At 41.6% G+C, this 24,838-nt stretch overlaps 1 protein-coding gene across 4 annotated transcripts in view; it reads left to right on the top strand.

Annotated features, from left to right (window-relative positions):
• The window catches only part of diaph2 (diaphanous-related formin 2), a 397,003-nt gene that overhangs the window by 225,555 nt on the left and 146,610 nt on the right, over window positions 1–24,838 (top strand). For all 4 annotated transcript variants that reach the window (XM_086133318.1, XM_086133344.1, XM_086133327.1 and 1 more), the window contains 2 exons: window positions 17,923–18,024; window positions 20,114–20,353. In XM_086133318.1, coding sequence (XP_085989444.1) covers window positions 17,923–18,024; window positions 20,114–20,353 — 342 coding nt within the window. The remainder of the gene's footprint in view (window positions 1–17,922; window positions 18,025–20,113; window positions 20,354–24,838) is intronic.

Consider the following 24,838-nt stretch of genomic DNA (forward strand, 5'->3'; position numbering starts at 1 on the left):
ATACATGATAAATATATATTTATACCACCTCTCCATTCGTCATTATTTCAAACTGAAGCAAGACTGTAAGCGTCAGTTGTCATTGGTAAATTACAGTTTGTCACCGCTATCTTCGTTCATCGGGGGGGTTTTATTGTTTTTTTTTCTTGGTTAGGTTTTTTTTTTTTTGGTCACCACGTGAGTGGACACCACATGCTAAGCATAGGTAATTAGTCACCAATTTATCATGTGTTAAAACCTAACAAAATCTATCTTTACCCATCTCTGTTAAATTCAAAACTATTGTTTGTTCTATTGCAATGAGAGTAGTCGCCATCATCTCCCTGACAAGCAAGCCGGGGAAACTGATTAATGGAAGGAATAGCCAAAATGGAAAGAATCAAGGAAGCAAGGAATGTTCATAATGCATCTAAAACTCTGGAGCTCAATCTTACTATCCTCCTTCCCTGGTGACATGTCTAATGTAATGATTTGTCAGCAGAATGTGGCAGTGCATTGGCCTTGAAGTACCCCCACAATGTGTCACCCTGGCAGAATGGATAGATAGGAGTTGATTGGCTCTCCTTATTCTGCATTAGGGCTCATCAATGCCTCCGAGATGATGTACCCATGCCTGAATGCTGCCAGACAGACTCTCAGGTGCTCGCCATTCATCCAAACTCCATTTGAATCCTTGCAACTTCACATATGCCCCCCACCACCACATACCTTCTTGCCATCCCTCCTCGTGCAGCCTGCGTACAAACATATTTACACAACATGCAAATGGAAAGAATGTGTCAATTATGCCCTCTACCTCGGGTGCCTACTGCCAAATTGTGCCATTTATCATCCAAGTGATAAATATGTGTCAGCCCTGTGCGTATGCTGGATGGGCAAACTGGCAGACATTCGAATGCAGTCCCACACACCCCTCCTATCTCATTTGTCTACATGATTCACCGTGTTGGTGGATGGGGGTCACCCCTGTGTATCAGGTCAGCTCTATCAAATACACACCTTACATACACAACATCATACCTGACAACATGATGTAAAAGTGGCAAATGTGGTGTCGGCCTCAAGGTCTGACACTATTCATCGGCGAAATAACGATCCTGTTGTGTTGGTGTTGGTGTTTCGGGGAATCGCTTGCCTTGCATGGTTTTTATTCATGGCAAAACCATGCCTGTGACCTTGCCGTCATTTCATTATTTTCTGCACGGGTTCTTTGCTTTCCTCAAAAGGGTCTCCCCCTTCTTTTCCTTATTTGTCCAAGGGAAAAAATATGAACTGACCTTATGATTACCAATCATTGCCAAAAGAGCACAACAACAGCAACACATTTTATTTTGCTGGCTTGTCAGAGTTGTCAATTAGACATTCATAATAAGGATCCAATCAGGAGAGAAGACACTCAGTACCAATCTCTGGAGGGGGAAACGGAGAGAAGCAGTAGGTTTCAGTTCTCTGCACGTCACCCACGAATCTCCCCCATCGCCCTCTCATTTATTTCTAATTGGGAGTTGAATACATGGGTGTGTCCAACCTAAAGAGTGAAGACTATTGAAGACACACTGAACTTGTTTCATTTTGTGTGTGTATGTGAGTGAAAATTACGTACATAAGTGCAAACATTACAAAAACACCAAGTAAGCTGCAGTTGGTGTTGACAGCTCCATCCACGTCCGACCTTGCTCTTGTTTTGTCTTATCTCTTTCCAACCACATTCTTGGAAAGGTGGTTGTGTCCCCTAACTGTCTCACAGTGCACAAAGCATTCTTTATGAGCATATATTGATTAAGAGCATAAGTAGTCTTCTTTGCGAGCATAAACAATTCTTTGTTGCGAGTATAAGCAATTATTTGTTGCAAGCATAATCAATTCTTCATTATTAATGTACAAATGTATGACAACTAAAAGACATAATTATTCATTATATATATATATATATATATATATATATATATATATATATATATTTATTCATTCATTTTCCGAACCGCCTAATCCTCACTAGGGTTGCGGGGGTGCTGGAGCCTATCCCAGCTGTCTACGGGCAGTAGGCGGGGGACACCCTGAATCGGTTGCCAGCCAATCGCAGGGCACACAGAGACGAACAACCATCCACGCTCACACCGAGGGACAATTTAGAGTGTTCAATCAGCCTACCATGCATGTCTTTCGAATGTGGGAGGAAACCGGAGTACCCGGAGAAAACCCACGCAGGCCCAAGGAGAACATGCAAACTCCACACACGGAGGCCGGAGCTGGAATTGAACCCGTTAGCTCTGCACTGTGAAGTCGACGTGCTAACCACTGGACTACCGCCCTCTACACACACACACACACACACACACACACGCACACACACACACACACACACACACACACACACACATATATATATATATATATATATATATATATTCCTCTTTTTTTTTCCTCTCTTAGTCACCATCCGACTACATTTCTCAAGCCCGAATGACATCCCGATGTCGCTGCTGTAGATCCTGGTTGTGTGGATCAGGGAGTCTATGTCCCTTTCGCTCTTAGCATACAGCTTTATGTCATCGATGTAGAGGAGGTGACTGATCGTAGCTCCATTTCTGAGGCGGTATCCATAGCCTGTCTTGGTGATTACTTGGCTTAGGGGGTTCAGTCTTATGCAGAACAGCAGTGGGGAGAGTGCATCACCTTGGTATATGCCACATTTGATGGACACTTGGGTAAGTGGCTTGCCATTGGCTTCAAGTGTGGTTTTCCACATCCTCATCGAGTTCGCAACGAAGGCTCTTAGGGTCCTGTTCACCTTAACAACTCCAAGCATTCAGTGATCCATGTGTGTGGCATCGAGTCATAGGCTTTCTTGTAATCAATCCAGGCTGTGCACAGGTTGGTACGTCGGGACCTGCAGTCTTGTGCGGCTGTTCTGTCAACCAGGAGCTGATGTTTGGCTCCTCTGGTATCTCTACCAATGCCCTCTGTGCTTCGCTCATTTATTGATCCATGTGTCCACTTATCTTAGCCGCAATGATGCCTGACATGAGCTTCCATGTTGTGGAGAGACAGGTTATTGGCCGATAGTTGGATGGGACTGCACCCTTTGAGGGATCCTTCATGTTCATTTGTGCTGCTCGGCGCTCATGGAGTGCTGTGAGTTTCTTTAGCCAGTAGGTGTGGACCATGTCCGGGCCTGGTGCTGTCCAGTTCTTCATATCTGAGAATCTTTCCTGTATGTCTGCCACTGTTATGGTAACTGGGTTCTGTTCAGGGAGGTTGCTGTGCTCCTCTCTCAGGGTCACCAGCCATTGTCCTTTGCTGTTATGTGCAACCTCCTTCTCCCATATGCCTTTCCAGTACCTTTCAGTTTCCAGTCTTGGTGGGTCAGCTCTGGTGACTAAGAGAGGAAAGGTAGTCCGCACTGAAGGGGTCTCACTCCCTGAAGGAACAATAGCAGACATTGAGGACAGCTACAAGTACCTCAGTATACCACAAGCCAATGGCAACCTCGAACTGGCAACAAGGAAAGCGGCTACGGCCAAATACCTCCAGCGAGTGAGGCGAGTCCTAAGAAGCCAGCTCAATGGCAAGAATAAGACCCGGGCAATAAACAGCTATGCCCTGCCAGTGATCAGATACCCTGCAGGAATAATAAGGTGGCCAAAGGAAGAGATTCAGACCACGGACGTTAAGACCCGAAAGCTCCTCACCATGCACGGAGGGTTCCATCCCAAATCCAGCACCCTGAGACTGTACGCAAGCCGAAAAGAAGGAGGCCGGGGACTCGTGAGTGTGAGAGCCACTGTCCAGGATGAAACATCCAAGCTCCATGAATACATCAAGGAGAAGGCTCCAACGGATGATGTACTCAGAGAATGTCTCAGACAATGGGGAACAGAGGATGAGGTGCTAGAAGAGGGACCATCATGGGAGGACAAGCCCCTACACGGGATGTACCACCGGACCATAACTGAAGTGGCTGATCTCAAGAAGTCCTATCAGTGGCTAGAGAGGGCTGGCCTGAAGGACAGCACAGAGGCACTCATCCTGGCTGCTCAGGAGCAGGCCCTGAGCACCAGAGCCATTGAGGCCCAGACCCAAATACAGCGTTTGAAGTATTTCAGTCTACCATAATCTCCTTATATGATAAACATTTTCCATTAACTAAAGTCTCCAAAAAGTATAAAGACCCAAGTAAGCCATGGATAACGAAAGGCATAGAAAACGCATGTAAAAAGAAAAACAATTTATATAAATTGTTTTTAAAATTGAGAACTGAAGAAGCAGAAAAAAAATATAAGACCTATAAAAATAAACTAGTAAATATTATAAGAACCAGTAAAAGAGATCATTATCATGCACTATTAGAGCAGAATAAAAGTAACACACAAGAAATATGGAAGATACTTAACCAAGTAATCAGAAATAGTCCTAAAAAAATGGATTATCCAGAGTATTTTATCAAAGGCAAAAATACTATTTTGGAAAAAACTGAAGAAATAGCAACTGAATTTAATGAGTATTTTGTCAACATCGGCAGTAACCTAGCAAAACAAATTCCTGATCCAACAAACTTGTTTGAAATAGATAGATATGTAGAAAAAAACTCCTCCACGGTGTTCCTTACTGCTGTAAAACAAGAAGAAGTATCAAATATTATAAAAACTTTTAAAAATAAAAAGTCAACTGATTGCTTTAATATTGATATGACAATAATAAAGCAGATTATAGAATATGTAGTGCGACCTTTCACGCACATATGCAACCTGTCATTCAAAGCTGGTATCTTTCCATCAAAAATGAAAATTGCTAAAGTTATTCCAATCTATAAAAGTGGAGAAAGACATCGGTTTACAAATTATAGACCAATATCACTACTACCACAATTTTCAAAAATATTAGAAAAACTATTTTCTCGCAGACTTGATAGCTTTATACAAAAGCATGCGCTGTTAAGTGAGAATCAATATGGCTTCAGGGAAAAACGGACCACCTCAATGGCAGTTATGGAGTTTGTGGAAGCAATAGCCACTAATATAGACAACAAAGAATTTACTGTTGGGGTTTTCCTAGATCTAAAAAACGCTTTTGACACAATAGATCACAGTATATTATTGAAAAAACTAGAAAGATATGGCATTAGAGGTGTAGCTTATAAATGGATAAAAAGTTATTTAGAAAACAGATATCAGTACGTGCAACTCAACAATAAAAAAACGAATCAACTGAAAATCACTCACGGAGTTCCTCAGGGGTCAGTACTTGGTCCAAAACTATTCATCTTATATATAAATGATATCTGCAAGGTCTCAAAACAATTTAAATGTGTCCTATTTGCTGATGATACAACTTTCTACTGTTCTGGAATAAATCTGAAACAGCTCCTGACAACCGTAGAAAACGAATTAAACAAATTAAAAAACTGGTTCGACAGAAATAAATTGTCACTTAACCTGAAAAAATCGAAGTTAATTGTTTTTGGCACAAGACCAATCAAACACCAAGCTAAAATTATGGTAAACTCAATTGAGATAGAAAGAGCGTATGAAACCAAGTTTCTCGGATTAGTAATAGACTCAAAACTATGTTGGAAGCCACATATCGATAACGTAAAAAGAAAAATAGCCAAAACCGTAGGGATCCTCTACAAAACCAAAGAAGTGCTAAATAAGAGATCTTTGTACACATTATACACTTCATTATTATTACCATATATGACCTACTGTGTGGAAATATGGGGAAATGCCTGCAAAACAAACACACTCCCTATTCTCAACCTACAAAAAAAAGCAATTCGAATTATTAATAGATCAAAATATACGGAACCCACAAATCCACTATTTATCAAATTAAATACGATGAAATTTTATGACCTGGTTGACTTTAAAATCGCCCAATTAATGTACAAAGCACACAATAACCTGCTCTGCCAAAACATTCAGAAGTTTTTCGAAATTCGAGAAAGCAGCTATGATTTAAGAGGTACCAATTTATTCAAAAAACTCAAAACAAGAACAAACATCAAGCAAAGAAGTGTATCTATCAAAGGTGTTAATCTGTGGAATAATCTCGAAACGGACCTGAAAATGAGTAAATCGCTTGCTGAGTTCAAAAACAAATTCAAAAAAATAGTACAAACAACCTACATCAATCAGTTAAAATGATAAATTCAAAACATTAAATATAATGATAAATCAGAACTAAGTTGATAAATAGAGAAAGGTATATAAATATCCATTATGAATACAAGAGAAAATTGACACAAGAGTGTCAGGGTGTGGAAGTATATAATCCCGATACAAACCAAAAGTTGTAAAAATATCACGGTTAAGGGTAAAGTATGAGCCTTAATGGAGACTTCTTTCTTCTTACTTTTTTCTTTTCTGATTGATATAAAAATGATTTATTAGATACAATCACATAACGGGGTAGGATTAGATATGTTTTTTACTTCTTCCGACTCCCTTGAACATAATAACTGTGTTGAATGAAGATCGATTTCTTTCTTTTTACTTTTTTGTCTACCTTATTTTCTGTCAAATTATTACTGTATATATGTTTTATGTTCAATAAACAAACAAACAAACAAACAAGATATACCACACCAGACAAGACCCAAGGTGTAGGTTGTGCAAAGAGGCGCCTGAGACGATCCAACACATAACTGCAGGGTGTAAGATGCTGGCAGGGAAAGCCTACATGGAACGCCATAACCAGGTGGCTGGCATAGTCTACCGAATTATCTGTGCGGAGTATAGACTGGAATCCCCAAGGTCAAAATGGGAAACACCTCCGAAGGTGGTGGAGAATGACAGAGCGAAGATCCTGTGGGACTTCCAGATCCAGACTGACAAGATGGTAATGGCGAACCAACCAGATATCGTGATCATAGATCAAGGGCAGAGGAAAGCCGTTGTAGTGGATGTAGCGGTCCCAAGTGATGGAAACATCAGAAAGAAGGAACACGAGAAACTCGAGAAATACCAAGGGCTCAGAGAGGAGCTGGAGAGAGCCTGGAAGGTAAAGGTGACAGTCGTGCCTGTGGTGGTCGGAGCACTCGGGGCAGTGACCCCCAAATTAGATGAGTGGTTGCAACAGATCCCGGGAACAATATCGGACATCTCAGTCCAGAAATGTGCAGTGCTGGGAACAGCAAGGATACTGCGCAGAACCCTCAAGCTTCCTGGCCTCTGGTAGAGGAATTTTTTATTTATATATATATATATATATATATATATTTGTATTTTCTGGAATTTTCAGGAAAGTCCACTTTCATCTCTAAATTATGAAAGTGCCTAATTCTGATTAATAGTCAACGAGCTATGATTGGTGCTGTAAACATCTGGATGTTAGCCACCATTGCCAGATTGGGAGTGTGACGAAGGCGTAATAAAATATTATTGCAACACTTTATGTGACCGATTTGAAATTGCGTTTCTTGGAATGTACAGATGTGCTAATAATTGTTTGTAAACTTTTGAGCACAACTGTATATACTGTATGTCACCATTCACAACTAGGTGGCAGACATTGTATATCCATCCATCCATTGTATAATCAATTAAAAATCCAAAAAAGTGATAAATGTACCAATTGAACATCCATCTATCCATTTTCCGATTCGCTTCATCCTCACAAGGGTCGTGAAGGTGTGCTGGAGCCTCTCCAAGCTGTCTTTGGGCAGTAGGCAGGGGAGACCCTGAACCGGTTGCCAGCCAGTCGCAGGGCACACAGAGACGAACATCCATCCACACTGGAATCCAAGACTGTGAGGTCAACGTGCTAAGCCCTTGTCCACTGAGCCGCCCGCTATTGAACAGAAATATTGCAAATTCTGCATTGCTTCAGAATCCTCAGCTGCCTGAGGTCCCCTCTTCTACTTGTTTTTAGGAATGGTTTGCCATGGTGTGAGCAAAGGAGGGGTGTGCTTTTATTGTATTTCCCCCCCCCCCCCCGGAGATGAATATTCAAAAATAGTTCCAGCAAAGCCCCAGAAACCCAAGCTAACAGCAGGGCTTCAGAGATTACATAGCACTGTGTCGTTACTGTTGTAAAACTTAACTCAGAATACAGCCAGTCACAAAGAAGCGTTGCAGATGTCTTTTTTTTTTTTTTACTTTTTTTATGCCAATGCCGACAAAAACTGTGTGCAGTGGACCTTTGAACTCAAGACCTTTTGTCTGTGAGGCAGACACGCAGCCGTAGACACTAATGTGCGATGAGAATGCGATGGAAGTTCTACATGAAAGTGTCAATCGTATCCGCTGAGATTCATGACAATTCACGCTTTATCTTTGGCGAGGCACTCAAGTCTAACAATTGACAGTTTCTGACCTTTCAGTAATGCACCTGATTTGAATCATGACCAGTCTGTTGGAATCAAGTCCTTGAATCGAGGCTTAATCCTCACCTGTTTGTGATCTCGTCGGCAAATCCATCAAGTCAGCTTTCTGCATGCGTCTTATAAATCAAACAACAGCTCCCGGGACACGGCATTCCTGTGATCACAGAATCCCTCATGCCCAAGCGTGGTTCGCTTCAGACATTTCCACGTCACATCAAACGGCAGTAGTATGAATCACGGCAGCTCCATTTTCAAAGTTATGTCAAAATAAATGCAAACACCTGATGCCCAACTAGAAGAGCAATAAGACTGTGTCTACTGCCACACTCAGAGATGGTTTACCCTGATCCTGACCCAGACTGAACCAACTGATGGAGCCGACATGCGGGACTCGTCACTCAACATTTAAGCCCAAACTGTTCTTGGCATGTGTGTGTGTGTTTGGGCGAGCGATTCCTTGTCATTGGCTGATGTTGCCTTGGGGGCTTGTTTTCAAGGATATCAGTGTGGCCTCTTCGTATTTAATGTTTGCCAATTCATTTTAAAAGCAACGAAAGGCAAACGACTCGTTCTCCGCCTAATCTATAAAAGACTATTTAGGATTCTGAAAGTTTTGCGCAGAGCAAAGAGGCTTCCCGCATTTCATTGAGGTATACCTTCAGTCAATAAAGCGCTCACTGTTATACGAGCTAAAGGAAAATAATTATTGTTCAGCTCTTTTGTCCTAGACAAATTCCATGGGGAATATCAAAAGTCTACACACCCCTGTTCGAATGTGAGGTGCTCAGAAACACACATTTTTGCAACTGTGTGTGTACTAGGAATATATACAGTATATATATATATATATATATATATATATATATATATATTTGTTTGTTTTTTCTTCTTTCTTCTTTCTGCCTACATTCTTGCTGCTGGAGGCTGTAAATTTCCCCAGTGTGGGACAAATAAAGGATATCTTATCTTATATATGTATGTATATATATATATATATATATATATATATATACACTGTATATATTGTCAGTCATGGGCGTGTCGGGAAATTTTGCCGCTCGCCATTCAGCAGTGGCCGGGCCACCTCTCCATTCATTATTTCAAACTGAAGCAAGACTTTAATCGTCAGTTGTCATTGGTAAATTACAGTTTGTCACCGCGATCTTCGTCCATTGTTTTTTTTTCTTTGTTTGTTTTTTAAGTTTCTCGTCATTCGTCAGCAAAGCGTGCAACCATCAGTGACAAATTGACGAATATTCCGTCAGGACTGATGGAAGGCCCAACTCTGATTTTAAAAGTCTCGATCACAGCCCACCCTAAAAACCACTATGAGTTGAGAAGTGAGAAAAAAAAAAGAGCACCAATCATTACCGGGAGAGCTTGACAGATGGGCCAAACAACAGTTAATTTTTTTTCCTCCCCCTTCGCCAACTAACGTGGCTTGAGCATGACATTGATTCTGATCATCATTTTGAGGATTTTTTTTCCCTTGAAAACGGAGACTTGTGCCCCCTTCATTGTTGCTTTCAGCTACAATGACCGTTTTTAAGTGTATTTTTGGTTTTGTGTTTGGCTTCAAATCCTATCCCAACATGCATGTCTGACAATCAGTTTGAGGGGCAATAATTTGACAAGGACTTAGGGAAATGTGTGTCACTTTAAATGAGACCTGCCTATAGTCTCCAAGGAAACCATCACAGTCAAATCCATCAGCAGCAGCTGGCTCACAAGGCTGCCTGCAAAATATTTAGTAGACATTGTCATTAATTACATATAAGACAGGAAAACAACCCACTCAGGCCAGATGGAGAAGAGAATAATCATTGTGAGATCATTTTTCAGTTTTACCTCCCGTGCTTGCACCGAAAAATGCATTCAACTGATCGCGTCCTCTCCTTATTATGAATTAACATGACATTTTGACCACTCGTCATGAATCTCATATGAAGTTGCCAAAGAATCAATGTCCTTCTTCTGATCTCAGGCTAACGTCTTCAAATGATCCATCCGAGTTTAATTGCACTAATCCTTGCTTGTCTGAGTTAATCCACTCTTGGGTTAGTAAGATTATAAATGTGTCCAAAATGGAAGAGAAAATACATACAGTGTGTGTGTGTGTGTATATATATATATATATATATACACATATACACAGTATATGTATATATTGATAATCAGGAAAGGCAATGACACGGCGTACCGTTCTAACATGCTGGTTGTGTCACAGTGAAGTCAACAAAGGCTTGTCAGGATACGGCCTCACCTTTCCTCGCTTCACCTTCACCATGGCAACAGCCTTTCCTGCACCAGTCTCACTTGTTGTTATTGTTTATCTCTCTTGTCAATCATCCAGACATCGCTTATCTATATGCAAACGGCCCAACTTCCCCACCGGACCCCTCTCGCCCTCCCATCATTACACCTAGATGCCCATTGGCTTGCAGGCTCTGGCAAGGGCAGTGCCAGACTTTGTTCTCATTTGTAACAACAGGTGATCGCAGCAGTTTGGCATGCCACTGAGCATCATTTGCATGATGTACAAGTGCACATGTGTGCCGTGGTGATAAGTATGGCTGTGCATTGGGCCTGCTAGATTAGTGCTGAAGGAGGAGACAGAGAGTTCGCCTTGGGTATAATTGGGGTTGACTTTGGCGCGGCGTGCACAACTCTCGCACTGCAAATGCTAATTTGACGACGGCTTCTTAAACGCATGACATGTATTTGCAAGGGGAAAAGATACACGAGGAGACTCAGGGAACCCCACCCCTTCCCCCAAAAAAGAAAAAAAAATGGCGTCATACCTAGTGCCCATTAGCAAACGGTGGCCATGGCCTGAAGTACCTAATGTACAATGTGAACATTGTCATTGATTGATACTCCACACAAACACACAATTCTGTGACAGGTGGCACTTTGCTTTTGCTCTCAAACTAATGACTTCCGAGCAGCACTTGTATACTGGTGTTTTGTGATTTACTGATTAAATGTTCAGACACAAGCAATATCACACAAGTATGAGTAATCGAGCACAAGCTTCCTCTAAGACTGAATCGGGGTTAGGATTTCCTATTGTACTTCCTACGTCTCACCAGTTCTCATTGCAAATCACCAAATTGATGAGCAAACTTTGACACCAAACTCTGCCCACAGGATCATGACAAAAAAACCTGCAAATTCTCATCGCTCATCTGTCTAAGACTTCCCTTTTTGACCATTTAGGTGAAGTCTCAAGTTGGAGTTGATCAAAATGCGACCTTGAAGTTCATCCAAATGTCTGTCTTCAAAATGGGCAACTTTCTCTTCAGCTTTGGGCGTGGCTCCTTCAAATGCTGCCGTGCTTCCTGTTATGCCAGACGCAACCATGAATTGTCATGTTGATTTTCAAAACTGGTGTTGGGGTCGAATTTTCGACTTTTAAAGTCGGGGACCCCAAAAATCTTTGCATTTTCAGCAGAAGACATTGGCATAAATTTGTCGGAATTATTACTGTATCCCTACTACTCCAAAATTGAGTATGGCTTAATCCTGCTCACTGTTGGGCAAATCATCGTGGCATCATGACCTGCTTGGCCGATCTAATGTTGCTCATTGCACAGATCGAGTTGCCATAGTTTTGCGACTGAATTGAATGTACTGATGCAAGGAAAAACATTGTAGCATCCAGTAGATAGTTGCCCTCTCCCGTTTATTTATGTATTTATTTTTGTCTGGCACCTCTATTTCACTTCCCTTGCATTTCCATCCAATTCCATCTGTTTACGTCCAAAGATTATTTTATGTATCTCTTTTTCTTTTCTTCCTTTTTTTAAATTCCCCTTCACAACAACACCTCACTTAAAAAAGAGCTCAGGTGTGCAAATTAAATGGAGATTCCGCATATTTGGTTCCACGAGACACATTTGATGTCACACTGTCTGAAAAGGTTTTTCAGGCCCAACTTAACAATTAATTCCTCTTTTTCAGCTCCACCAGTGTTTACATGGAACTGTTTTTTGTTATTTAATTGAATGTGATTTCAAATGTGTCACGCAGGTGTCACTCTGGAGCTTAATGCAATTGGATTTACCGGTATTTGGATACTTTGACGGGCAACACTGGAGATACCCAAAATAGTTTGTATTCCTCAATTTTTGTGAAATTAACACTTTTTTTGGTCCAGAGTCAATGGCTTTCAAAGTATTTCATTGAAGATCGTGCCACAGGGCAATCAAATTGCTGTCTTTATAAAGGCCCATTTCTTATGCATTATGTCGGAAGAAATGAAATCATTTTGGGTTGAACAACCTTTTGGGGCATATCCAGTAACGCACAGTCAATTAGGTTGTTAAAAAGTGCTCAATTTGATTATCCAAAACCTTACTAATCCTTCAAAATGGCACTTAATCTGCCATCTGATGATATTAAAAATCATACAGGCCCAATGAAATTAGTAAAGCATTTGACAAATTGGTCATTAGTGTCCATTTACTTTAAAAAACACTTATTGAGAGTGTACATACAGTAAATAGTTTTTTTTTTTGGGGGCTTTTTTGTTGTTGTTTGTGAACATTTTCTGAGATACAGTAAGATTGAGGCCATCTCTCTCTGACCCCCTAGTGGTTGATCAGAAATCTTAACTGTTTTGTTGTAGAGGATCAGTGGGTACGATCGTCTTTATTCATCCATTTCTTCTGTGCGGTACGTACCTATGTCTGTCCATTTTTTTCATTCAGACATCTTGATTGCCGTACTCCAATTACATAGTGGTGTTTCAGCTGGATGCTGTCTTTAACCACAACCGATATTTGTTGTCGTGCCCGGCTTCAAGCCAGAAATGAGAACGACAGAGACAGATGAAACATTTGAAATGGTTCCGTGCAAGTCTTGAAAAGTAACAGGCTTAGGTATGTTGAGCAAGTCTTCCACTTGCTCTATTATTTGCTCATTGATTCCAAACGGAAGCATCCTCTGATTTGCCGTGAGGTGGGAAGGAAACATGCTGCGGCGTCGCAATGGGGAGATGACTGTCTCGTTTTGCTCTTCATCACAAAGCGTGGGCAGGGGACTTCGTGGGAGTGCATGTCTTTGTCTTGCCAAATGCTGATGGAAATGAATTAAAAGGAGCGCATCACATCTGTCAAGCACATGGCAGATATGAAACCCCCACACCCCCCATTCTCCATGGTCGGCACCTCATGGATGTTAATAGAGAGGAACGTTGCCTTTTTTTTTCTTCTTCTCGATATTAGATCATTCTTACTCTGGTTTATTCAAGCCAATTTAATGAAGAATATATTGCTATGAGAAACGACCTATCGATTAAATGGGCCTCCGGAAGCATCTCAAGGAACTTTGGCCTTTCTCATCATTTTGATATTACTGCTGGGAATGCTGTAATTAAGTTTGACAGGAGAGTGGATGGCTTATGGATTTTCATAACGCTCTTGATCTCTTTGTTGCAGAAGCATTTTTTGTGTTAAGCACTGCATCCTCACCTGCTGTTTTTTGTTTTGTCTTTTCGTGTCATCAAGAATGTTTGCATGTTGCTTTATTAAAATGTTGACCAAAAGACCAATTTTGGGATTTGGACCCATCATTGCACGTGAACATTACTGCGCCATCCCAGCCACCCAAGCTGCTGACGAATGATGGACCGGCAACATTTTGCTACTTGCACAACTCTGCAAACAAGTGTGTTTTTGTTTGTTTAATTTTGTCGTATAGCAGTGATTCTCGACTGGTGGCTCGAGACCCAAAAATGAGTTGCGAAATGGTAGTAAGTGAAATATTCAAACTTGACTCATTTGCAAAACAACACAATTTCGACTTTTCCTAAAAGAAGAGGTCACTGCCAGGATCATTGACATTTTATTGTACTTTTTTGTGAAATTGTGAGAGCGAGTTTTTGACTTTTGACTGTTTTTTTTTTTTTTTGTGCGGAGGATTGTCACGGTCAGCCTGAGTTTCCTACAAAATATATGGGTGTTCTTTTTGAGAAAAATGTGTTCTTTATTGTCCTTCACTTCTGTAAAAGTGGGCCGTGAGCGTTCTTCTCTACATGTTGCAGTTTTCATTATTATTATTATTCATTTATTTGTTTTCACAATCCAGGTATTACAGGAAATATCACATATACTGTATATATATATATATATACAGTATATATATACATATATATGTATACACATATGTATGTACAGGTATGTGTATTTTTATTTGATTTTTTTTAAAGAAGACAGCATAAATTGTGTTGTTTACAGTTTGCTTCTTTGATTACTTTGCTTCCTGGATGCTTGATACGTGGTGCCAAGTCTTCCGGTGAATCTTTGTTGCTGCTCGCGCGCTTGCAGTCATCTTTCCTGTTGCTGTGTATGCTTGCGTGTATGTGTTTGTGTGTCTGGTGGCCTGTGGTGAGCAGTCTGGCCCAGCACCATCGCCTGGTCCCCCCACTTTGCGGCACATATGGCGCTGCCTTTGTGTCAGCGGAGCTCTACGGGGTTCCTTATAATTAACAAGATAACAGACGAATGGAATGAGGAGCTCACGCAGGATTCGATTATTCGTTTCTTTGTCTTTCTGCATTTGTGTGTGTGTGGGTGTGCCTGCGTGTTTGCGTGTGTGTACGTGTGTGTCTGTGTGTGAGCCCACTCACCACTGTATTACAGTAGACAGACCTGTACAATTGTAAAGGATCGAAAACAAGATCTAATGGATTAAAATATTTTTTCAAATGTCATGACAGTTTTGATTGAGTGTCCAAATTTTAATATCCATCCATCCATTTTCCGAACCGCTTGATCCTCACTAGGGTCGCGGGGGGTGCTGGAGCCTATCCCAGCCGTCTTCGGGCAGTAGGCGGGGACACCCTGAATCAGTTGCCAGCCAATCGCAGGGCACACAGAGACGAACAACCATTCACGCCCACACTCACACCTAGGGACAATTTAGAGCGTCCAATCAGCCTGCCATGCATGTTTTTGGAATGTGGGAGGAAACCGGAGCACCCGGAGAAAACCCACGCAAGCCCGGGGAGAACATGCAAACTCCACACAGGGAGGCCGGAGCTGGAATTGAACCCGGTACCTCTGCACTGTGAAGCCGACGTGCTAACCACTGGACTACCGGGCCGCCCGCCAAATTTTAATATATTTTATTATTATACCCAACAGTATACAGTATTTGTTCCGGTTTATGTTTTAATATTCCATTTATTACTATTATCAGTAGTCGTAGTGTATATGATTAAAATCCTAACCCATATTAAATCAAAATTAAATTAAACAAACCAAATTAAAAGTTAATTGCTACCTCAATTTGAGAACTGAAAATCATTGTTCTGTCACCACTGTATTTTTTTCTTTTGTCTAGCTGCCACGACGATGCAAGACCAAGTGTGTGTGAAGATTCAATGAACAATGATTCGTCTTTATTGAGCATGTTCAATGATAATGTTCGGACAAGGTGATGGATGCTGTTGGTAATTCACAAGCTATTGTCCCCTAAAATGGGGGGGGGGGGGGCACAGGAGCAAGTTACCTTGCGCTTATTACTCCACACTTGCGTACATATTGGCTTCATTACAAGCATATCTTTGCAATTCACGTGACTTTGTCTATTTCCTTTCAATATTAAACCCACTGCATTTCCCATCAGTTCATCAGGTACGGCGTATGAATTGAATATTCTGGATGAGTAATTATCAAACATTAGCTCTGTATTATCCACGGTAGAAATTATTCTCAAGCCTGTAGGGGACAAGACAAAATGTGCAGCCTGTTATCATTTAATTACTTTATATTTCTCGATCAATTGCAAATCAATTTCACTCAAATAATTTATTTATTGTTTCTTCTCTAAATGGGAATTGGATATGCTTCTAGTGATATGATCACAAATCTTATTATCAAGGCTCTAATTGGAGCGTTAGCAGAAGCATTTGCAATGACGATTCTGTCTCAGTGAAGACGTGCAAAGTCTCGTTTTATTGCCTTCTCTTTACACTGCTCAGTCCCCCAAGGGGAATAAGATAGATGACATCATTAGCCGCCAAAAAAATCGGTGTGCTTGTACCTTAAATAGCCACAAAAAACTCTTCGGAGATGGTCTTTCTTTCTCAGGCTGAGAAATCGAAGACATGAAGACCCTTCCTGTCAAATATTCTGGTAAATGATTTTGAAGTTTGTGAGGATAAGAACCATGACCACTCTCAACTAGAACTTCGTAAAGACTGCATTGAGACCAAGTCAGTCCAGCTCTGTTTTCTTGAGACCGCAACGCTGGATTTCCATCCATCCATCCATCCATTTTCCGATTCGCTTTATCCTCACAAGGGTTGCAGTGCGTGCTGGAGACTATAGGGGTGTTCACACGGCACACATTTGCTCCGGCGCTGCACCGATGTATTTTGTTGCGATATATTTTGCACCGCAGCAAATTGTGTGGAGCATTCACACATACAAAGCCGCTGAGCGTGTCAGCACCGGCACAGCGTCGGCGCAGCCCCACTTGCGTTCACACGGCAGTTTCTGCAGCGGAGCAAAACGACAGAAAACAAATGAGCTGTCGTGTTGGTTCTTTTTAAAACGTATACACAACTCAAGCGACTACCGGACAGGCACGTCCTTCTCCTTCTCGGTCTCCGTGCCTTCTGCTCGAGAGTGACCGCCCCCGAAAACGTAAATCAACGATGACTTCAATGACACTCAGAAAAGCAAATACGTAATGCGCCAAACAGAAAATCAAGAGAGGAAATCACAAAATAAATTATATGGGGGGGGGGGGGGGGGGGTTGTGAACACACAACAAAGGAACAAACTACACAAACAACTCCGAGACAGTCCAGTCTCCTACAAAAGGAAAGATGTTACCAGCCAAGTCTTGTGTCGTTATTAAACAAACACATGACGGAAGTCCGACAGAGCACGAAAGCAACGCATTCTCGCCGTACGTAAACTCTTCACAAACATTTGCTCTGGAGCAAATTTAACCCAGTTGCGTTCACACGTGCAAATTTACATCGGTGCAAACGAGCATTTGCTCCGGAGCAAATTTTTAAACCACCTCCCTGAGGTGGATCAAATTTGGTCCGGTGTAAGCTGTTTTCCGGGGCTACGCCGGAGCTAATTTGCACGTGTGAACGCTCTACTGGGGCAGCCCCGGCGTAGCACCGGACCAAATCTTGCCGTGTGAACACCCCTTATCCCAGCTGTCCTCGATCAATAGGCAGGGGACACCCTGAACTGCTTGCCAGCCAATCGCAGACACGGGATTTGATTTAACTGAAATGTAATCAATTCACATGACATTTTCTTTTCAGATGACCAAAATATGATACTTGGCACAGAGGGGACTGTTCTGCCCATCTGGCTTCTATCTTTTCTTCATTCACAGTTCTAAGTAGTTGTTCGGTCTACACCAAGTTCAGCCAGGTTGAATGACGGCTGTCAAATGTAACAAGTTGATTTAATGCAGCAGACGCAACCTTGTCTTTGGCATGAGATGGACCGAAATTGAGATTTGCATTAACAATCACTTCTATGTTCACTTAGAGTGTGTGTGTGTGTGTGTGTGTGTGTGTGTGTGTGTGTGTGTGTGTGTGTGCGTGTGTGTGCACGCAGAATCTGATAAAAAACCTGCCGGAGCAGAACGAGCTGACTGCGCTAGCGGAACTGAAGAGTGAATATGAAGAGCTGGTGGAGTCGGAGCAGTTTGGGATTGTGGTGAGTCAAATTCTTTTGATGGCCAAAAGAAACTAAAGAATGCGCACAATCAAAGGCATCCGTTTGGTTTGAACAAACCACCACCGGTAGCGAAGTGTGTGTCCTCTCAAAGATGTTAAAATAAATGGTGTATGTGGACATGCTTAAGTGTATGTTCTCCAGTTTGGGCAACGTTATTGCCGAACTCTCCAAGATGCTAGAGTGCCATTAAGCACTTTAATAAAGACGTTGGTCCCAGGGGTGCATGCGAGGTCCTCTCCCATATCCTTAATTTCCTCCTCCTAACTCGATGAAAGTTGTCGGCCTCTGTCTTTTAGGGAAGTGTAATGAAGCGGTGGTTGTGGCAGCTTTCCAAAATGATCTCGCCCGTCTTGTGATCATATACCTCGGCGCTGATGAAGAAGCTTCTTTGCAGCTATTTAGTTCCCAGGGGAAATAAGAGACGTTAAAGCTTATAGTATAGGAATCGGTTCAACTGATGGAGTCATGTGTGTGTGTTTGACAAATATCTCATCCAGACTCAGCCATGGCTCTAATGAAACCGCTTTTCTTAGATTGGGAAAGTTCTCTTGAACTCCTGCATGTTCTTCTGCCGTCTTAGTAAGCATGCAAAAAAGTGAAGCCCTTTTCCGATGCAATGAATTTAAAGACCCCGTGAAGTGAATTCAGAAATTCATGTCCAAGGACTTTTTACATGTTTGATAATTGCTGAAAATCTGTGAAAAGATGGAGAACTATGTAGTACTGATTTGTGGTGATCGACAGTTAGCTTTCACCAGTTCAGAATGGGACCCGGTGTGAGTCGCCCCTCCCTCTCTAGAAAATAATTTGAGCGCCTCTGTTTGCTTATCAGCATTTACCATGCAAAATCACGATGTTTAGTTTGGAGCTAGCTAAGACTACACCCTGAAAATGGATCTTCCCTGTATGCTGCTTGAGAAGAGATTTCAAAGTTGTGCTCCTGGTCCATCAATCAGCAGATGGTTTGGGTCCTGAGAACATGAAGGAAATGCTAATGGGAAATAAACCCTTGCCGGTTGTGACTCGGGTCAGTTAGTGGGGCCCAGGTTTTAAAGCAAACACGGTGAAGAGGCATTTAGCTGTTAGGCTGCTCTCAAATTGAATAATAACAGGAGTGAAGTGAGCCCCGAATATAAATGCTTTTAAATCCACTTTAAAACTCTTTTGCTTTTTTTATATTCCTTTCATTCCTTTGATTTTAAACATTCTATAAGCAATGTCACTAGACAGTCTTTTGGGGATTTCAGAAAGCAAATTTTTATTCCAGTCGAATTCTGGCATCTTTTCTTTGTAAATGTGTTTAAATGTTATCAATACATATTGTTTTATTCATTTCAATGAGTGACTTTTGCTCTCTTTGCTTTGCGTTTCAATGTATTTTTGTTGGTCTATTTGTAAGTGCTTTTAGGTGTTTTGCTCTTGGCTGTGTGAAGCACATTGAGCTCTCTATATACTGTGCATAAAGTTGCCTTGCCTTGCCTTAGAATGCCTCGTCGTCGCCTGTGAGTGCGTGTATGCCACAAGCAGAGAAAGGTGTTAGGGTTGAGTGAACCAAAAGGAAGCCGGAAGAGCAGAGAGGGAGTGATTCTTTTTTTTAGTCCTACTGGACAGCTAGCGTGTGGCCCGGGGCTTCAAGCTGGCATGACCTCGTTGGTGGGGCTTGGAAATATCTTTTCATGGCAAAAATGTCTAGCTATTGTGTAGGTATAATTAAGATACTGGTGAACTCATTTTTTTTCTGGATTGTGATCGAGGTGTGCAACTGACAGTTGATTGTTGAGCATTTCCGTGTATTCATTGGGCACGCCCACAGCGTTTGAAAGTGGAGGGAAAGGCTTGCTTTTTCAGGATGTTGGCGGCACATTTTATACATTTGCCAGTGTTGTTGACAACACTCTTCCTTGCGGTGTGTCGACTTTCGAAGAGTCACTATCGAGTGATTTTGACATAATCAGAAAAAAGTAACATTTCCACATCGAAAACCAATTAAGTTTGTATTGTATTATTGACACCTAACAGTCATTTTGCTGTTTCATGTGTTGATGAGTGTCTGACGTGCGTCCCTCAGATGAGTTCGGTCAAGCTCCTGCGGCCGCGTCTCAACAGCATCCTTTTCAAGCTGACATTCGAGGAGCAGGTGAACAACATCCGGCCCGACATCATGAATGTGACCTTCGCCTGCGAGGAGGTGAAGAAGAGCGAAGGCTTCAGGAAGCTGCTGGAATTGGTGCTGGTGGTCGGCAACTACATGAACGCCGGCTCCAGGAATGCTCAAACATTCGGTTTCAATGTTAACTTCCTCTGCAAGGTGAGATGCATGTTGAATGTATGCACTTTAACTTTGATGTGGTTTTACAGTTTGATCCATGGGAGGGTCCATGGGAGGGTCAATTCCCCAAATCGTAATGGCACCGCCCATGTGTCAACAGTGAAACCGGGATTAACCTGCTAATGGAAAAAAGAAGGATAAACATATCCTCCCACGTGTGTAAAATGAGCATGTTTAACTTTATCCAGCTTTTGTGTAAAATATGAAAAGATCTCAAATATATCATATTAGATTTTGCAGGTCTTCTTTAAGTTGTAGCCTGGTGAGTGTCACGTTACAGAATTAGAGTCTAGGTTGTCCTCATGTGCGTGAGTGTGTGCTGTGATTTCGGAGATCTTTCATTCAAAGTGAGCAAAGGGCGACTTTTCCGCTGCTGACCAAGGCGGGCAAAGTCACTGCACAGTGAAAATCATCCTTAAAGTCACACTGGAGTTTGGCAAATCCCATTGTTATGCTCTCACTTTATCTGAACTAAATGGACTTACAAGGAAGCTCTGTCATGTAAAAATCCATAACACCCCCTCCCACCCATGAAAGAAGCCTGGTGATATTAGCCAGTGGTTGCCTTGCTCAAGCAGGAACTGCCTCTGGATGTGGAGGGGTGGACATTTTTGAAGGGAGTCTCAGAGTCTTCTGAAGTCTCAGGTAGAATGGAGCTGAATTACTTACCAAATAAATAAATGAATAGTTGACCAAAGGGTCAGAAAGGTTGGTAAATAGATGATCGGAGTGTTGAACTTATTTTTTGTTTTTATACATTTTGGCAGGAGAACATCAGAAACCTTTTATTTTTATATCTGGAATTGGTTTTGAATCGGGAAATACTGTAAAATGTCTCACCTTTTTTTTTTATTTAAAGGGGACATCATTGACTTAACGTGACCTAAAAGATACCCCACCGCTGGTAAAATTGGCATTCTTACAAGCAACATATTTAAGATGACACATTCCACCGTTAAAATGATTACTTGACATTGTTTGAGAAGGGCATTTACACCGTGTGAAACATACTGTACAAAGGTGAATTTCCACATTGAGCAAGCAGTTTAGGCATGCCCTGAATCAGTTCAGTGTAGAGCCTGGTGAAGGCCCCAGGGGGCTGATTGGCCAATTATTGATGAACAAGAGAAGGAACAACCCCCCCCCCCCCAAAAAAAAAAAAAGTCTTGTTTCTCACTTGAGTCAATCAGATGAATTGACCCCTGGGTGGCAGTTCTGGGGTACCGAATAGGATCGTCAGGGAGGAAGAGGTTGATGATGGGGATGAGTTGCGCTCACGCACACACACGCACATGCGCGCACACCCGCAGGCATACACACGCGTGCGAACACCTCTCCCAAGGACGCACGAATCTCTGCGGAGTGAGCCTGATCACATTTTGAACGCCCACTCGTGCCTCATCAGTGGAGACAGTGTGGTGACATGTCTGTTCAATACTACTTCTCAGCACTGTTTAAAAGGTGAGTAAATGGTTATCATCACATTGTTCAACAATGTCAGATTTCCATGGTTAAAAAAAAAAGACATCTATGAACCATCGAAATAAGCATGCTAATGATGAACAGAACAGAGGCTGCATGCCACATATTGGCTGAATGAATGAAAACATCTGCTCGATTACTCAAAAACATCCCTGGCGTACTGAGGGAATAACAACCAACATTAAATAACAATTTGCCAGCGCCGCTTAATAAATAAAGACGTGGAACAGATTTGCGTTCAATTCAAGTCGAAGCAGAACAGACTTTAAGCCCGTCTGTCTGTCTGTCCTGTTAAAAAATTATGTTTTGCTCATGATCGGGCACTTTTGGGGCCACACTGAAAAGTAGGCAAAAAGTTGAAGGAAAAAAAGTGGAAAAGAGAGTGCAAGAATAAAGTGGAAATATTACAAGGTAAATGCCACAATTGACCATGTGTTCTTTTTTTTTTCCAAAATCAAAGTCAAATCTCAAGGGAAAAAAATAGTATTTGTCCAAGAGGATGCCATGAAAGTCTAATTTACTTTCCATACTCATTAATTTACGCTTCATTTGTAAAGCACTTTAAACGGACCCACGGCTGCATGCAAAGCGCTGTACAGAAGGTAAAAATCTGACATGTAAAAACAAATACAGTTAAGACAATGAATTAATTACACAAAAACAATGCAGAATCTCATGCTGAGTCGAAAGCCGAAAATGCATTTTAAAGACCATAAACTAAGACATTAAATTGGAGCTTTTACAAGGATTAAGTCTAATAATCTATGACAATTATTATGAGTCACAAATGTATGACTATAAAGTGATATTCCAATATAAATGTTATTTTCCATGAATGACATCCAGTAAAAAAAAGTCACAATTTTGCAATCCTGCTGACAATACATAGATACTTTTGAGACCAAAAGTGTTCATTCTAGCAGAGCGAGGTTGGTGTTTTGCAGGAAAACAATATAATAAGGCAAGAACAAAGTTCATTACGTTGAAGTTTGCGAGGGGAAAAAAAAACAACAAAAATCAAATTTTCGAGTCGCTTGATATTGTAAATTCAGGTGAAAACAGTTCTATTTTGATCGTGACTTACATTTTTCATTCCTACATTGATATTGAAGGTTAATTGCTCGTCACTGTGCTGTACATGTGAAAGTGTCTTGATTACCACTTCCTGCAAGCTATTATCATGCATGCATATCCCTCTTCAAAATATTCTGTGGGTCCCAGATGCATAATTTCCCCACAATATGAGCAGATTAGTTTAAGAATTGGAATTATACACACTAACCAGGTGCCCCATTATAAAGGCCATCCAGCATCAGCGGCACGTAGAAAAGATGCATTTTAGAGGGGCTTTTTATGGAGGCAGGATTAAACACTTAGTGTCCTTGAAAGAAATGCACAAAAGTGAGTGCATCTCGACCATCATCGTCCTCCCCTGCCATGATACATACAATTGATGCATACACAAACGGGAAATATTATGGAGGGATCACATGCCAGAGTCTCCTTGAAGTGTAGCCATTAAAGAAGCCAAATTGACCAAAATATGATATATTGGTGCTGTTGTTTGGGTGAGCAGCTGCATTGAGATCAGCTCCACAGTTAAGTCTTGAACAGTAAGATCCATGAAGACTTACCAGCCCTTTTTTTTTCTCTACTCACCACAGGCATTTATTTGATGTGCATCCACCACAAATAACAAAAAAACCCAACATCATCCGGATATTATCACTTAGTTTGACACAGAATTATCGTATTAGTGTGGCAACCCACAATTACATTATTTATTAATTGCATACATGAAGATGAGTTTACTGTAATAAATAAGATGGTTTAGTGCAATAATGGCAGCTTTCAGTGTGACAATAAACACATTAAAATTCAAAGCCCATGAAATGAGCAGATGATTGATCCTCACATGACAAAAATTCTATGTTGATGTGTGAGGGCGTTTCGCTGGTGACATGTAATTGGCTGAATTTTGTGTGTCTGTGTGGGTTGTTGTTGCTGTGGCTGTTCATGTTGTGCACATGGCCAGGTGCACATGTGTTGGCAAATCCAACTCTGGCTGTCTGCAGCATGGATACTTTCAGTATGAGAACAAAGTGCTGTGTGGCGCTAATTAGCTTCCCCCAGCATGCCATTGGAGCAGCTTGGCAATTACGGCGGGGGATGATTGTGGCATAACTTGTTTTCTGCGCATGGATGTACTGAGTCTGGTATCTGTGTGTGAAGACAGAGTTTCTACTGACACAATGTGTTCAGCAAGAGTACACGAGAAAAATGGTACAACATTTTAGTCTTTTCCTGAAAATTTACTTTATGCTGTAATGGCTGTAAAGTGATTTTCATTTTTTTTAAAGGGTATAAAACGTGTGCATTTTCTGATCCGCTTATCCTCACAAGGGTCGTGGGCTGCATTGGAGCCTATTCCAGCTGTCTTCGGGCAGTCGGCGGGGGAAACCTGAACTGGTTGCTAGCCATTCGCAGGGCACACATAGACAAACAATCACCCATGCTCACACTCACGCCTATGGACAATTTAGAGTGTTCAGTCAGCCTGCCATGCATGTTTTTTGGAATGCGGGAGGCACGACTGTCACCTTTACCTTCCAGGCTCTCTCCAGCTCCTCTCTGAGCCTTTGGTATTCCTCAAGTTTCTCGTGTTCCTTCTTTCTGATGTTTCCATCACTTGGGACCGCTACATCCACTACAACGGCTTTCCTCTGCCCTTTATCTATGATCACGATATCTGGTTGGTTCGCCATTACCATCTTGTCAGTCTGGATCTGGAAGTCCCACAGGATCTTCGCTCTGTCATTCTCCACCACTTTCGGAGGTGTTTCCCATTTTGACCTTGGGGTTTCCAGTCTATACTCCGCACAGATGTTTTGGTAGAATCATCTATATATGTGTGTGTGTGTATGTATATATATATATATATATATATATATATATATATATATTAGAGCTGTCAGTTTAGCG

Source organism: Hippocampus guttulatus, chromosome 2, assembly GCF_054856545.1.
Source record: "Hippocampus guttulatus isolate MCC_2025c chromosome 2, RoL_Hgut_1.0, whole genome shotgun sequence".
NCBI lineage: Eukaryota > Metazoa > Chordata > Actinopteri > Syngnathiformes > Syngnathidae > Hippocampus > Hippocampus guttulatus.